Source organism: Procambarus clarkii, chromosome 23 (assembly GCF_040958095.1).
Source record: "Procambarus clarkii isolate CNS0578487 chromosome 23, FALCON_Pclarkii_2.0, whole genome shotgun sequence".
In the NCBI taxonomy this organism is placed as follows: Eukaryota; Metazoa; Arthropoda; class Malacostraca; order Decapoda; family Cambaridae; genus Procambarus; species Procambarus clarkii.
In genome coordinates, this window is record NC_091172.1 from 33,614,022 (window position 1) to 33,631,949 (window position 17,928).

General features: G+C 48.1%; 2 protein-coding genes across 3 annotated transcripts in view; both read right to left on the reverse strand.

The window, feature by feature from the left end:
* The window catches only part of LOC123764162 (uncharacterized), a 43,732-nt gene that overhangs the window by 24,353 nt on the left and 1,451 nt on the right, over positions 1-17,928 (reverse strand). The window lies entirely within an intron of this gene.
* LOC138367807 (loricrin-like) lies at positions 16,469-17,068 on the reverse strand. The gene has a single exon (XM_069329779.1). The coding sequence runs from the start codon at positions 17,066-17,068 to the stop codon at positions 16,469-16,471; it is 600 nt and encodes a 199-aa protein (XP_069185880.1).

The following is a 17,928-nucleotide window of genomic DNA, read 5'->3' on the forward strand; positions in this document are numbered from 1 at the left end:
CCCCACCCCAATCCTCGCCCCCACCCCCAATCTTCGCCCCACCTCCCTACTTCCCCCCCACCCACCCCCAACACCCATCCCCGCCCCCACCCCCTATCCTCGCCCCCACCCACCCCTACCCCCCATACCCGCCCCCACCCACCCCACCCCCTATCCTCGCCCCCACCCCCCATCCCTGCCCCCACCCCCTATCCTCGCCCCCACCCACCCCCCATCCTCGCCCCCACCCACCCCCACCCCCCATCCCCCACCCCCATCCCCACCCCACCCCCATCCTGCTGTTGATAAACAATCCACATACATAATATTGTGAGCATTTGTACGGATTCTTTGCTGCCTTAAGTATTTGTTAGATATATTTGTTCACATTAACTCCATCCACTTGTAGTAAAGATGACTAGAGTTAGAGGGATCTTGAGAGTTATATTGTCACTAAATATTCCGCACATTGGTCAGGTGTGGTGTTGGGGTTAAGGCTGGTCAAGATCTGGAGGGGTGATCATACCCTCCCCACCACACAACACACAAACGTGAGCCCTAAACATACTTGAGTACTAACATATACTCTCAGTACATACACACTGGCATGCGGTCCCCGTCCTCATTAACAAAGGCCAAATACTCTCCAAATACTTTATAAACAAATAACGGCAGACAAAACCTAAACACCCAACCTAACCTTCGCCTAGCTGTAAATTAAACTTTAATATATATTAATAATTTATATATGAGAAGAAACCAATTTTTAATACACAGTCCGTTAGAATTGATGAATGCGTCTTGGGGGGGGGGAGGGGGATGGCCGCGGGTTTAACGAGCCTGGCGTGAAGACAGGATGACCTGCTGGGTTCATCCCTGAGTATAACATTTGTTCTACTTGTTCCTTCATGACAGGAGATGCATGATCGTATATGAAGTGTTGTTGTTCTTCTTCTTCTTAAACTACACACATGCATTCCCTTTAATGATATATATTTTAAAAAGTAAAGATTTGCCTATTATTATTATGAACAAAACAGAAAATGACAGCCGTACACATATGACCTGTCCAGACCCTGAGTGTTGGTCAGTACTGTGGCCCATATTGTCCGAGGACCGTCTCGGACACCTGCACCTCCCAGCCCTCACAGTCACACCACCAAACACCGTAGAGTTTCCCATACAACACACGCATCTTCTCTGTTTACATCTCTCCTACACACAATATTTGTTGAGCCTTCCTCCCTCCCTCCCTCTCTCTCCCTCCCTCCTTCTACACTCCTCCCTCCCCCCACCACAGATGCCCACCTCCTCCCTGCCCCCACCACTGCTGCCCACCTCCTCCCTGCCCCCACCACTGCTGCCCACCTCCTCCCTGCCCCCACCACTGCTGCCCACCTCCTCCCTGCCCCCACCACTGCTGCCCACCTCCTCCCTGCCCCCACCACAGATGCCCACCTCCTCCCTGCCCCCACCACAGATGCCCACCTCCTCCCTGCCAGGGTTCAGCGGCCCCCAGGAGAGCGTCGGCCCCAGCCCGCCTCACCAGGGGCCCGGCGGGAGTCACACACAAACATAACCTGCACATTTTCCGCTCTAAAACTGGATATGTTCCCGGCGCTCTTATAGCTGCCTCTCACTCACTCTCACTCTGGTCTCTTAGTTGCTTCTCACTCACTCTCACTCTGGTCTCTTAGTTGCTTCTCACTCACTCTCACTCTGGTCTCTTAGTTGCTTCTCACTCACTCTCACTCTGGCCTCTTAGCTGCCTCTCACTCACTCTCACTCTGGTCTCTTAGTTGCTTCTCACTCACTCTCACTCTAGCCTATTAGCTGCCTCTCACTCACTCTCACTCTGGCCTCTTAGCTGCCGCTCACTCACTCTCACTCTAGCCTATTAGCTGCCTCTCACTCACTCTCACTCTGGCCTCTTAGCTGCCGCTCACTCACTCTCACTCTAGCCTATTAGCTGCCTCTCACTCACTCTCACTCTGGCCTCTTAGCTGCCGCTCACTCACTCTCACTCTAGCCTATTAGCTGCCTCTCACCCACTCTCACTCTAGCCTATTAGCTGCCTCTCACTCACTCTCACTCTGGCCTCTTAGCTGCCGCTCACTCACTCTCACTCTAGCCTATTAGCTGCCTCTCACCCACTCTCACTCTAGCCTATTAGCTGCCTCTCACTCACTCTCACTCTGGCCTCTTAGCTGCCGCTCACTCACTCTCACTCTAGCCTATTAGCTGCCTCTCACTCACTCTCACTCTGGCCTCTTAGCTGCCGCTCACTCACTCTCACTCTAGCCTATTAGCTGCCTCTCACCCACTCTCACTCTAGCCTATTAGCTGCCTCTCACTCACTCTCACTCTGGCCTCTTAGCTGCCGCTCACTCACTCTCACTCTAGCCTATTAGCTGCCTCTCACCCACTCTCACTCTAGCCTATTAGCTGCCTCTCACTCACTCTCACTCTGGCCTCTTAGCTGCCGCTCACTCACTCTCACTCTGGCCTCTTACACTAAACAATATCAATAAAGTATAATAAAGTCAAGCAAACATTAACAAAACATCATTGAAAAAATATATAAAAATAAAACAATTTTTGCTTCCAATATTCAGGATTATCAATTGACGGTCAACGTGCGAGACAACCTGACTACCCGTCCACCTCTGGGATGGATCCCCGTGACAGTGGTAAAACACTCGCCCGGCGCTTTGGCCTGGGTTCGTATCCTGACCGGGGAGGATTGACTGGGCGCCAATCCTTAACTGTAGCCTCTGTTTACCCAACAGTAAAATGGGAACCTGGTTGTTAAACGATTTGGCGGGTCGTATTCCAGAGAACATAGGATTAAAGCCTTGCCCAAAATGCTACTCGTACTAGTGGCTGTACAAGAATGTAACAACTCATATTATATATATATATATATATATATATATATATATATATATATATATATATATATATATATATATATATATATATATATATATTGTGACGGTAATCTCTTTCAAGAGAGATTTGGCCTGCTCTTTCCTACATCATATTACTTCAGTACGTCTATAACATGAAAATACTACATTCAAGAGTAGTATATATACATAATAGAATACGTTTCTACAGGGGGTATACGCACCCTACGCTCGCTCTCCAAACCCCCTCCCTGCGCTGTCGGCGCACCACCCTCGTCGATCACCAAACTACCACTTCCAGCCAGCACGCTTCCCATTGGTGAATCAGCGACTCCACTCGACTTCAGCGCCATCTGCATAGCCGATGACTAAGCGTGCACGAGCAGTTGGCTTTAGAATATTCTGTGCTCTCAAGGCTGATACTTCTATCTAGCATATGCTCTGTGTATTAGTGGAGGTTTTCAGCCAGCCAATATTCTCAGCACCTTTAACTCATTTTTTGTCTTGTTCATTGTAGAGTAACGTAACCATTATTATATTTTACATTGTGTTTTGTCTTTGTATTTTTGTTTAATTCGCACTGTACATAGACTAGGGATTATCTTTGTTTATATTTGTTTAAAGTCAATTAGTTTCATTGTTTATACGATTTGTTTTGCGTGTTTTTCCTTTTTACTTACCACAGGAGGTAAAGTAAAAAAACTTTTTTCTTTTTTTTACTAATGTGATTGGCATTGACATCAGCCATTGGGAGGACTGCCTTACACCTACATTTTCTCATCACATTAAATATATATAAAATAAAAAATCCGGAGAAAGTGCCAAGCTATTACGACTATAGCACTTGGATGGGATCAGAATAAGGATTAGGGATGGGGGGGGGGGAGGAATGGTGCCCAACCACTTGGACGGTCGGAGATTGAAGGCAGACCTGTATGGAGCGAGACAGTCACTCTACCGTCCAGTGCAAGTGGGTGTACTCAAGACGGTGTGTAGTCAACGACCACTCAGCAGTGTGGTCGTGTTGAGTGGCAGTGGTCGTGTGGCTCCCTGTACCTTGGGAGTTGCCAGGGTCTCTCTCCTTCACATCTGTCTGTCTTTCCCTATTCCCCGTCTCCGCCACTCCCCTCCCATCTTCAACCTCCACCCCAAGATCTCCCCGTCTCGTCCTTTTCTTCCCACTCCATCCTTTCCCAATCTTCCCTCCCTCCTCTACACTCCCCCCCCCCCCACTCTTTCCCCTCATTCCTCCTCTCGCATCTCTCCAACCTCTCTCCCAATCTAACCCCCCTCTCCTCCTCCTCTCTTCCCCTCCTCCACCTGTCTCCAGGCTCCCTCCTTACCTCACCTTAACCTCTCCCCCCCCCCGCACCTCTCTCCTTTCTCCTTCCCTCTCATCAAACATTTTGCCTCTACCCACTTCTTTCTACTCCACTCTCCCTCTATTTTGCTGTCTCAGAAAATGCAATACTGAATTAACGCTCTTCGTTTTATAATACAAATCTAGGGACTCTGCCAACCACATTTCACTAATTCTGTGACCGTGGTATGTGTGGGGGGGGGGGGGAAACTATTGGGCCCGACTCTGACTTATTAGGACTAATAAAACCCACCCAATCAACCTATATTCGTTCCATGCCCTTAACCATTTACCCCTGCAAAGTTGGGTGAGGCTAGCTCCAAGCGTCTGGTCTCCAACCTGGAACAGACAAACAGACTTTCCCTGACATAAATAAAGATTAGGTTCGTGAAGCAGTATTTGCGGTCACTGAACCCATGCTGGTGTTTTGTTACAAAGGTTCTTCACTCTGGATGTTCTCCTTCTTTTTATTTATTGCTTCAGTTATATTGCCTCATGTTAGGGGCCACTGGCCTGTAGTGGGGCCCTCCTGTCTCTCCCACACATTTACAGTGACCTAGATATTTGTGACCATTGTGTGCGAGTGTTCACCTAGTTGTAAGTAAGAAATTATCAAAAGACACCAAACCCTGAAGGCTGTGTAGCACCACCAAATGTGCGGAATAATCAGAGGGCGCTAAATATCACCAAGGATGCCAATATGAGAAAAGAAACGCATAAGGCGAACGATATCAAAAGTATCCGATTCACCAAGAATTCTATCGAGGTACAAATGACCGCGAGAGACGGTCGGAAAGCAAGACACACGCTTAGCCTGGAAGTCAGGACATTCAACAAGGATATGCACGACCATCAGAGGGACAATGCAGTTTGGACAATAAGGAGCAGGGCGGCACTCCATTAAGTGACTGTGAGTTAAGTGTGTATGGCCAATACGTAACCTTGCCAGAGCCGTTTCCCATCGCCGGTTACGGTGGTAGGAAGAAGGCCATGGGGAGACACAACTCTTAAGAGTATGCAGTTTGTTACCAGTAACAGAAGACCAATAACCGAGCCAACGGGCAAGGATGGAGGAATGAACAATTGAGTAAAAGTCGGAATAAGGATTACCTCTAAGGGAGATGGAACAAAAGCGGACACATCCCTAGTGGCAGCGTCCGCACGCTCAGTTTAAGGACACACCAATATGGCTGGGAACCCAGCTAAACTCAACTGTCTTAAATCTACTGGAGATAAGAAACAGTCCAATGTTGAATCTCAACTACCACCGGGATGGACTAGATTAAAGGACTCCAGAGCCACGAGGGCACTGCAAGAATCAACTACAACACAAAGGAGGATTGACAGCGAGACAGCAGGAAACGAAGAGCATAGAGAATAGCATAAAGTTCTGCCTGTGAAGATGCTAGTCTCCGGAGGCAGGCGACACATATAGGTGTGGTCAGGAAAAACAACAGAGTAGCCCACACGGTCAGCAGACTTGTGAAGAGAAGTATTCAAGGAAAAGCCGTTTCAGAACTGTAGGGGTGGTAGAAGCTTTAGTGATGCGGGTCAGGGATTTACAAAATTTAGGAAGGGGGACCCTCCACGGGGGCAAGGACGGAACAACACGAGGATAAATATTGGTAATACTAACCGAAAGAGAATTTCGTAGGCGAGACAACCGGTCAGAAAAAGGGAGGTGGTGAAGAGGAACTGGAACTACAGGAGGGGTAAAAGTCAAAGCACGACATAGGCGAGAGTGAGGGTGTTGTAGGGACCGTACAAGGTAGCGAAGACAGTAGCGATCTCGGCGATCCTGGGGATGACAGGAAGCCAGTTTCAACATACAAGCTGAAGGCGGGAGTCGAACGAAAGGCACCAGAGCTGAGGCGCAACCCAGTATGGCGCAGAGCATCAAGACGGCGAAGAGTAGAAGGAGAAGCAGACGAGTAAGCAGGACAACCATTATCGGGTTTAGACAGAACAAGAGAGGAATGCAAAGAGAGGAGCGTGCGCCTATCCGCTCCCCAAGAAGTATGGGACAAAACCTTAAGGAGGTTAAGGGCCTTAGAGCATTCAGCTCGGAGGTAAGAGATATGGGCGACCAAGACAAACGAGTGTCAAAGATTAACCCCCAAAGCTCAGCGGAATCTCTGTACACAAAGGGATGATCATAAAGCGACAAAGAGCGACGAAGAACTACCCTCTTCCGAGTAAAAGTCATGGCACAAGTCTTAGTTGTAGAAACCTTGAAGCAATGATTGTCGGCCAAAGACGACTACGGCATCAATCGCAAATTGAAGTCGTCGCAAAAAGAAAGGAGAGTCATCACCCCGACAACAAAGGCTAAGATCATCAACATAGAGCGCTGAGAAGATGCCAGAGGGAAGGTAGGAAAGAAGACCATTGAGGGCAACAAGGAAAAGAGTAGTGCTCAGAACTACTACCTTGGGGTAAGGGGGAAGGTGAACTCTGGCTCTTTGGTCCCGCCTCTCAACTGTCAATCAACTGGTGTACAGGTTCCTGAGCCTATTGGGCTCTATCATATCTACACTTGAAACTGTGTATGGAGTCAGCCTCCACCACATCACTGCCTAATGCATTCCATCTGTTAACTACTCTGACACTGAAGTGTGCGTGCGTGCGTGCGTGCGTGCGTGCGTGCTGTGCTGTGTGTGTGTGTGTGTGTGTCACTGAAGCTCTCACGATAAATACTCTTTGATGTCTCACTAATTACTGAAGCAGACGCTTCATCAATAGTTTCTGATCCTCCTTAGTGGCTGGCAAGTGTGCTCGTGGGGAGAGTTGTGTTTATTTGTGGGGCGCTGCGAGTGTGTGTGTGTGTGTGTGTGTGTGTGTGTGTGTGTGTGTGTGTGTGTGTGTGTGTGTGTGTGTGTGTGTGTGTGTGTGTGTGTGTGTGTGTGTGTGTGGTGTGTCTGGAGATAGTGTTGACCTTCGCGCGTGTGTGAACAAGCGCACAGTAACATAATCTGGGGATATACATGGAGGTATAGATTGAAGGGGGGGGATATGTGTGTATATCAGGGACACCACAATATAATGATGATATATAGCAAACAATTGAAAGGTTTGAATATAATGATTGAGTGTGCGGGTAAGCAGTGAGGTGGGGAGGGAGGGGTGCATCGGGGATGTGAAGGAGGGATATATGTCTGTGAGAGAAGAAGGAGAGGGAGAGTGAGAGAAAGATTGAGGTCTCTCAGGAGAGGGGAAGGGGAGTGTCTCTGGGTGGGAGGACGAGTGCTAATCCCCCCCCCTCCCCTCACATATCCCCCTCCTCACCCCCCTACTCTACTTCTCCCCTACTCCCTCACTACACCAGGACTGGCTCTCCACCGGTAATGGCTGACGACCACTTGTTATTATCTTCAATAATTTCACCTAAATGTCTTCCATCTCAATACCAGACCATTATGAATATTATACCTGAAGACTGACACATAACACGGACCTCCCCCCCACCCCACCCTAGTTTACACACACTGTCGCGCTGCGGTGGTGCAGCTTCACCACTCCCTACCACACACACACACACACACACACACACACACACACACACATATGGGCCTGGTAACCTGGTGGATGGCGTGCAGGGCTCGAAATTCTGTGGCACGGGTTCGATTCCCGCACCAGGCAGAAACAAATGGGCAAAGTTTCTTTCACCCTGAATGCCCCTGTTACCTAGCAGTAAATAGGTACCTGGGAGTTAGTCAGCTGCCACGGGCTGCTTCCTGGTGTGTGTGTGTGTGTGGTGTGGAAAAAAGTAGTCAGTAAACAGTTGATTGACAGTTGAGAGACGGGCCGAAAGAGCAAAGCTCAACCCCCCCCCCCGCAAACACAACTAAGTGAATACAACTAGGTGACTACACACACACAATTATTCAACACTGGTGGTACATGAACAAGGGGACACAGGAAGAAACTCAGTACCCCACATGAGCCACAGGGACATTAGAAAGAACTTTTTCAGTGTCAGAGTAGTTAACGGATGGAATGCATTAGGCAGTGATGTGGTGGAGGCTGACTCCATACACAGTTTCAAATGTAGATATAATAGAGCTCATTAGGGTCAGGAATCTGTACACCAGTTGATTAACAGTTGAGAGGCGGGACCAAAGAGCCAAAGCTCAACTCCCACAAGGACAAATAGGTGAGTACACACACACACACACACACACACACACACACACACACACACACACACACACACACACACACACACACACAGATATATATATATATATATATATATATATATATATATATATATATATATATATATATATATATATATATTGGAGACAGTTGCTCTATCTACTGCGCTACTTAGCTAGCCTTAAAAGGGAAGGATCCCAAAGCAACTAACGGCTACCACACATATGTTCCAGGAAAGTTCCAGTTTCAGTTCCATAGACATATTATCCCAACATTTGTACAGCTGCCTCTGGTGTAGTGGAGAGCACTCTCGCCCAGCACGAGTCCCAAGCCACAGTGCACCCGGGATCGAGCCCTGAATTGGGAGGAATGATTACACAAAAATCTATAATAATTTGCCCCTCCTCACCAAGCAGTAACTGTGACTGGCCGGTCGTGTTCCAGGGAAAATAAGTAGAGTGAATTATACAAGAATACATAAGATGAGTTATACAAGGCAGAGCGCTAACCCTCCAACCAAGAATCACAAGTTGACTCCTCTTTCCTCCAATGTAAAAAATGAAAAAAATCATAATGTTGTAATGTTGTAAATTAATGAGTAAGTGAAACGTGGCACGTTGAGTCCGTAGACTATTCTAAACAATGCCTAATTGACAATTTACTACAAAAGCAAAAAAACGGCCAATGTGCTCATGAAAAACGCCCCAAACACCAAACAGAACGCCTTGAAGGAATCCAACGTCGTCTATGCCTTCTCATGCCCGCTTGGGGACTGTAAGCCCCAAAGATCTCAGTATATAAGCAAGACAACAACGTCTCTTTCTAGACGATTAACCATGTACAAACAACAGGGCTCCATCAAGGAACATATAATCTCTTCTCACAACCAGACCATCACCAGAGAAATCTTAACAAACAACACAGAAATCATCGATAAATACAGCGATAGCAGGAGACTCGACATCAGCGAGGCACTACACATCAAGAAGTCAACACCAGCAATCAACAGCCAATTAATGCACAACTATATTCTACCCACTTCAAGACTCCGTACCAATATGGAAGCAGCAAGAGGAAGTATGGGCCAATAGGCCCTTTGCAGTTACTCCATTCTTATGTTCTCATATCCAAGTTATACAAATTGTTTCGTGTTCTGTCTTATGTTTCACATCACTCAAAACTTTTGTGCCATATCACCTCACCCAAGAAGGGTATAAGTATGAATGTATTTTGTGTGTAAATTAAGTCTTTGAACATGTAATAAGGAATTACGAAACTCGTTTAGGCGTCAGACTAGGAATAAAAAGAATGAATTTTGGAGAGTTATTATATCAATTACCCTCGACAGTATAGAAAAACGTAAAAAATATTGAGAAGATTCGTGTTAGAATTATACATCATACCCTTTCGGTCATATCGTTTATGACCTGCTACCAAAACATACTATTATATATATATATATATATATATATATATATATGTCGTACCTAATAGCCAGAACGCACTTCTCTGCCTACTATTCAAGGCCCGATTTGCCTAATAAGCCAAGTTTTCATGAATTAATATTTTTTCGTCTACCTAACCTACCTAACCTAACCTAACCTAGCTTTTTTTGGCTACCTAACCTAACCTTACCTATAAATATAGGTTAGGTTAGGTTAGGTAGGGTTGGTTAGGTTCGGTCATATATCTACGTTAATTTTAAATCCAATAAAAAAAAATTGACCTCATACATAGAGAAAAGGGTTGCTTTATCATTTCATAAGAAAAAAATTATAGTAAATATATTAATTCAGGAAAACTTGGCTTATTAGGCAAATCGGGCCTTGAATAGTAGGCTGAAAAGTGAGTTCTGGCTACTAGGTACGACATATATATATATATATATATATATATATATATATATATATATATACCCAGCCATCATGGATACATAGGAGATTGGTAAGTTGCAATGGGCCTTTTGTCCCATAAGTGAGGTGCTTCACCTTCACCTCATCCCTGGCTATATATCCGGCTGCATGACCTTTACAACCTGAACGACTAAAGATCACATTCACTCCAAAAAATCTACCACCTACGGGCTATTCATGACCTCTTGGGGTGGCTTAATCTTCATAAATCAGTCTTTGCAACCATTCCAACTCTGCCTTTGAAAATGTTAACAAGAATTAACATTTACGAAACGCATTTATTATTTAATATTGGTCAAATATTACTTTAATTAGGAAATGCTGAGATTTGACCGTCTTTTTTAGATTAGATGAGGATGATAAGTTGGTTTTTGTTTAACATATACACTATTTCTTTAGTACCATAGTGTACCTGTCATCAGTACCATAGTGTACCTGTCATCAGTACCATAGTGTACCTGTCTTTAGTACCATAGTGTACCTGTCTTCAGTACCATAGTGTACCTGTCTTTAGTACCATAGTGTACCTGTCTTTAGTACCATAGTGTACCTGTCTTCAGTACCATAGTGTACCTGTCTTTAGTACCATAGTGTACCTGTCTTTAGTACCATAGTGTACCTGTCTTTAGTACCATAGTGTACCTGTCTTTAGTACCATAGTGTACCTGTCTTTAGTACCATAGTGTACTGAATGTTCCAGTCACTCTATAAGAAAAAATAATCGACAAACCTATTATTGGAATTAGGCGACTCAGCTAAAAAGACAGAAAAAGGGAAGTCAATACAAAATAGGGCACAGAAATATATATTCCATCCGGGTGTGTTGCTAAGAGAGGGTGTTACCATGTTAAAAGAACAGGAAAATTGGTCCCACACTCTCACTGAGCGGCTAGTGTGAGCTGCAAATTGGTAGTTCACTCTTGGTCTTCGGGATGGTTGGACGTGTAAGTTGGGTGTTGATAATAGGACGAGTGCTTGATGTGAAGTGCTTCTGCTATGTGACTCTTCATCGCTAATTCTGTCTGTCTGTCTTTCTCTCTCTCTCTGTCTGTCTTTCTCTCTCTCTCTGTCTGTCTCTCTCTGTCTCTCTGTCTCTCACTCTCTCTCTCTCTCTCTCTCTCTCTCTCTCTCTCTCTCTCTCTCTCTCTCTCTCTCTCTCTCTCTCTCTCTCTCTCTCTCTCTCTCTCTCTCTGTAAAACGTAATTACAAGTGAGGTCCCAAGGGTTGACAAAAGCAATCGTCCTTTAGGTTGAGTTCCTTCTTGTAGTGAATTACCCCGGGGCTCGCTGCCCACCTCTCCTGCCCCTGGGGACTACTGACTCCCGGCACCACCCCGCTCTCCTCAACCCCAGGCCACCACCCCAGCACCTATATGCTGGTCACCACTCACACTTGATGGCTACTGTAACAACACTTCAGTCACTCGCTTGACTGTTCCCACACCCACCATCATGTTTGGTGTCAAAGATCTATCCAAAGACAGGAGATAATGTATATATGACACCGCTGGACCCTTCACACCACTGGACCCTTCACACCACTGGACCCTTCACACCACTGGACCCCCTCACACCACTGGACCCTTTACACCACTGGACCCTTTACACCAATGGACCCTTCACACCACTGGACCCCCTCACACCACTGGACCCTTTACACCACTGGACCCTTTACACCACTGGACCCTTTACACCACTGGACCCTTCACACCACTGGACCCTTCACACCACTGGACCCTTCACACCACTGGACCCCCTCACACCACTGGACCCTTTACACCACTGGACCCTTTACACCAATGGACCCTTCACACCACTGGACCCCTCACATCACTGGACCCTTTACACCACTGGACCCTTTACACCACTGGACCCTTTACACCACTGGACCCTTTACACCAATGGACCCTGCACACCACTGGACCCCTCACATCACTGGACTCTTCACACACCACTGGACACGAGTGGGGCCAGGTACTCCCAGCCACCTGTACTCACTGCCAGCCACCTGTACCCACTGCCAGCCACCTGTACCCACTGCCAGCCACCTGTACCCACTGCCAGCCACCTGTACCCACTGCCAGCCACCTGTACCCACTGCCAGCCACCTGTACCCACTGCCAGCCACCTGTACCCACTGCCAGCCACCTGTACCCACTGCCAGCCACCTGTACCCACTGCCAGCCACCTGTACCCACTGCCAGCCACCTGTACCCACTCCCAGCCACCTGTACCCACTGCCAGCCACCTGTACCCACTGCCAGCCACCTGTACCCACTGCCAGCCACCTGTACCCACTGCCAGCCACCTGTACCCACTGCCAGCCACCTGTACCCACTCCCAGCCAACTGTACCCACTCCCAGCCACCTGTACCCACTGCCAGCCACCTGTACCCACTGCCAGCCACCTGTACCCACTGCCAGCCACCTGTACCCACTGCCAGCCACCTGTACCCACTCCCAGCCACCTGTACCCACTCCCAGCCACCTGTACCCACTCCCAGCCACCTGTACCCACTCCCAGCCACCTGTACCCACTGCCAGCCACCTGTACCCACTGCCAGCCACCTGTACCCACTGCCAGCCACCTGTACCCACTCCCAGCCACCTGTACCCACTCCCAGCCACCTGTACCCACTGCCAGCCACTTGTACCCACTGCCAGCCACCTGTACCCACTGCCAGCCACCTGTACCCACTGCCAGCCACCTGTACCCACTCCCAGCCACCTGTACCCACTCCCAGCCACCTGTACCCACTGCCAGCTACCTGTACCCACTCCCAGCCACCTGTACCCACTGCCAGCCACCTGTACCCACTCCCAGCCACCTGTACCCACTCCCAGCCACCTGTACCCACTCCCAGCCACCTGTACCCACTCCCAGCCACCTGTACCCACTCCCAGCCACCTGTACCCACTGCCAGCCACCTGTACCCACTGCCAGCCTCCTGTACCCACTGCCAGCCTCCTGTACCCACTGCCAGCCACCTGTACCCACTCCCAGCCACCTGTACCCACTGCCAGCCACCTGTACCCACTGCCAGCCACCTGTACCCACTGCCAGCCACCTGTACCCACTGCCAGCCACCTGTACCCACTCCCAGCCACCTGTACCCACTGCCAGCCACCTGTACCCACTCCCAGCCACCTGTACCCACTCCCAGCCACCTGTACCCACTGCCAGCCACCTGTACCCACTCCCAGCCACCTGTACCCACTGCCAGCCACCTGTACCCACTGCCAGCCACCTGTACCCACTGCCAGCCACCTGTACCCACTGCCAGCCACCTGTACCCACTGCCAGCCACCTGTACCCACTGCCAGCCACCTGTACCCACTGCCAGCCACCTGTACCCACTCCCAACCACCTGTACCCACTGCCAGCCACCTGTACCCACTGCCAGCCACCTGTACCCACTGCCAGCCACCTGTACCCACTGCCAGCCACCTGTACCCACTGCCAGCCACCTGTACCCACTGCCAGCCACCTGTACCCACTGCCAGCCACCTGTACCCACTGCCAGCCACCTGTACCCACTCCCAGCCACCTGTACCCACTGCCAGCCACCTGTGACGTGTAATAATACCGACGTAGCGTGCCGGCATTAATCTCCTCCCCGTCGGCCGGTCTGTTATATCCGGCCAAGTTTTATATGAATCGATTTTAATATCTGTCAGCTGATGCTGGTGACAGACATGAGGACAAAGCCCACCACAATACCCTCCCCCCCCCCTTCTCCCTCCCCATCATCCCCCCCCCCCACCTCTTCCCTCAACCTTACGTAACCCTTCTTCACTATCTTCTTAATTCCTTATTTACTTATGACTTTCCCTTCTTCCACCAACCATCGTTCTCCCTCATACTAACATTTTCCCTCCCCGCTACCGTCCTCCTCACCTGTAGACCATTGACCCCCTCCTTCACTCCTCTCCCTCACCCCTTCCTCACTCATCTCCCTCACCCCTCCCTCACCCCACGTCCTTCGTGCCTCATCCACCCGCCCCTCCTCGTTCCCCAGTGAGAGTTGAGGACCTGCCCAGTACCCCGTGGGGCGGGCACCGCTGCCCAAGGCCTGGTGGCGGGGCAGCAAGATTCCTCACACACACACACACACACACACACACACACACACACACACACACACACACACACACACACACACACACACACACACAACAGAAGACAAGCAACAGAAGAATCCATGGTATAATAAGGCATGTATGGAAGCAAAGGGACTGAACAAGAGGGCGTGGAGGAACTTCCGGAATAACAGAACACCAGAAAGCAGAGAGAGAGATACCAGAGAACCAGGAATGAGTATGTCAGGGTGAGAAGAGAAGCAGAGAAAAATTATGAAAATGATATAGCAAGCAAAGCCAAGACCGAACCAAAGCTACTCCATAGATACATCAGGAGGAAAACAACAGTGAAAGAACAGGTTATGAAACTTAGAACAGGCGAGGACAGGTATACAGAGAATGACAGAGAGGTGTGTGAAGAACTCAACAAGAGGTTCCAGGAGGTGCTAGGAAAAAGGGAAGTAAACCAGGCGGCCTTGGAAGGGTTCGAAACTACGAGTGAGGAGGTCAAGGGACACCTGCTGGATCTGGACGTCAGAAAGGTTGTTGGTCCAGACGGGATCTCGCCATGGGTACTGAAAGAGTGTGCAGAGGCACTTTGCTTGCCACTCTCCATCGTGTATAGTAGGTCACTGGAGACGGGAGACCTACCAGAAATATGGAAGACGGCAAATGTGGTCCCAATATACAAAAAGGGCGACAGGCAAGAGACACTGAACTACAGGCCAGTGTCCTTGACTTGTATACCATGCAAGGTGATGGAGAAGATCGTGAGAAAAGACCTAGTAACACATCTGGAGAGAAGGGACTTCGTGACAAATCGACAACATGGATTCAGGGAGGGTAAATCTTGCCTGACTGACTTAATAGAATCCTACGACCAGGGGACAAAGATTAAGCAAGAAAGAGAAGGCTGGGCGGACTGCATTTTCTTGGATTGTCGGAAAGCCTTTGACACAGTACCGCATAAGTGGCTGGTACATAAGCTGGAGAGACAGGCAGGTGTAGCTGGTAAGGTGCTCCAGTGGATAAGGGAGTACCTAAGCAATATGAAGCAGAGAGTTACGGTGAGGGGTGAGACCTCAGCTTGGCGTGAAGTCAGAAGTGGAGACCCACAGGGCTCTGTACTCGGTCCTATCTTGTTTCTGATATACGTAAATGATCTCCCGGAGAGTATAGATTCATTTCTCTCAATGTTTGCTGACAATGCCAAAATTATGAGAAGGATTAAAACAGAGGAGGACTGCTTGAGGCTTCAAGAAGACCTAGACAAGCTGGAGGAATGGTCGAACAAATGGTTGTTAGAGTTTAATCCAAGCAAATGTAATGTAATGAAGATAGGCGTAGGGAGCAGGAGGCCAGATACTAGGTATCATCTGGGAGATGAAATTCTTAAAGAGTCAGAGAGAGAAAAAGACTTGGGGGTTGACATCACGCCAGACCTGTCCCCTGCAGCCCATATCAAGAGGATAACGTCAGCGGCATATGCCAGGCTGGCCAACATAAGAACGACATTCAGAAACTTGTGTAAAGAATCATTCAGAACTTTGTATACCATATATGTCAGGCCAATCCTGGAGTATGCAGCCCCAGCATGGAATCCATATCTAGTCAAGGATAAGACCAAACTGGAAAAGGTTCAAAGTTTTGCCACCAGACTAGTACCCGAACGGAGAGGTATGAGCTACGAAGAGAGGCTACGGGAATTAAACCTCACTTCACTGGAAGACAGAAGAGTTAGGGGGACATGATCACCACATTCAAGATTCTCAAGGGAATTGATAGGGTAGATAAAGACAGGCTATTTAACACAAGGGGCATACGCACTAGGAGACACAGGTGGAATCTGAGTGCCCAAATGAGCCACAGAGATATTAGAAAGAACTTTTTTAGTGTCTAGAGTGGTTGACAAATGTAATGCATTAGGAAGTGATGTGGTGGAGGCTGACTCCATACACAGTTTCAAGTGTAGATATGATAGAGCCCAGTAAGCTCAGGAACCTGTACACCAGTTGATTGACAGTTGAGAGGCGGGACCAAAGAGCCAGAGCTCAACCCCCGCAAGCACAGCTAGGTGAGTACACTTAATAACCGTAATGGATGCGTCAGCAAAATATAAAAACATATTGTGAATTGTGAGAAGGTTCTAGTTAACTGTTGTAGCTGTCCTGCTCGAGGACCCCGAGCCTCGGGCTGACATTCTCCCCATTCATAAGTAACACTGCTACTGCCACCACCTTCATAAGTAACACTACTACTGCCACCACCTTCATAAGTAACACTACTACTGCCACCACCTTCATAAGTAACACTACTACTGCCACCACCTTCATAAGTAACACTACTAATGCCACCACCTTCATAAGTAACACTGCTACTGCCACCACCTTCATAAGTAACACTACTACTGCCACCACCTTCATAAGTAACACTACTAATGCCACCACCTTCATAAGTAACACTACTACTGCCACCACCTTCATAAGTAACACTACTACTGCCACCACCTTCATAAGTAACACTGCTACTGCCACCACCTTCATAAGTAACACTACTACTGCCACCACCTTCATAAGTAACACTGCTACTGCCACCACCTTCATAAGTAACACTACAACTGCCACCACCTTCATAAGTAACACTGCTACTGCCACCACCTTCACCGCCCATATAGATGGGCGAGCACTTGAGAACTGCGAGTCTTACAGATACCTTGGTGTCCCCATTAACGACCCTGGGTACCTTGGTGTCCCCATTAACGACCCTGGGTACCTTGGTGTCCCCATTAACGACCCTGGGTACCTTGGTGTCCCCATTAACGACCCTGGGTACCTTGGTGTCCCCATTAACGACCCTGGGTACCTTGGTGTCCCCATTAACGACCCTGGGTACCTTTCTTCTCTCAAGAGGAGACTGTGGGAGAGATTAAAGACCTTGCGGGTCCTTGTTGGTGTCAATCATGGACTTAACGTGAGACTTGCTAGAATGTTTTATGTATCATTTATACGCTCTGTGATTGACTACAATGCTCTACATCTCACACTGTATACTGACAAAGGGCTGAAATCTCTTGAAGCCTTGCAAAATGAAGCTATGCGTCTCATCCTTGGGGCTCCAAAGTCCACGAGAGTACTTAATATGAGAGCAGAGTTAAAATTACCTACTATTAGTGAGAGAATTTTGTCTATTAGCACAGTTTTCGGCGTGAAGGCTTTGAGTAGATCTCGGCAACACATGAAGTTTCAAACTAAACTTTCTAATATGCTGCACTCACCTGAGGTCTATAGAAGAAGAGCGAAATCTGATTATGCATTTTGGTTCTACAAGGTAGCCAACTCCATCAAAATATTAAATATGTACCCAACTCAATTGATGATTAATCAACCAATTACTCCATGGGATAACTGGGATGTATCAGTTGATTTTGTAAATGCGCTCAAGAAAGATAGTCTACACTCTACATTAATAAAACAATTAACACTGAAGCGCATCACTGAAAGTACTCAGAGTATGGGTAACGATGTGTATCA

What these genes read in the sequence shown, in the direction of transcription:
- LOC138367807 (XM_069329779.1), bottom strand. Translation starts at nt 17,068, where the DNA reads ATGGGCGGTGAAGGTGGTGGCAGTAGCAGTGTTACTTATGAAGGTGGT.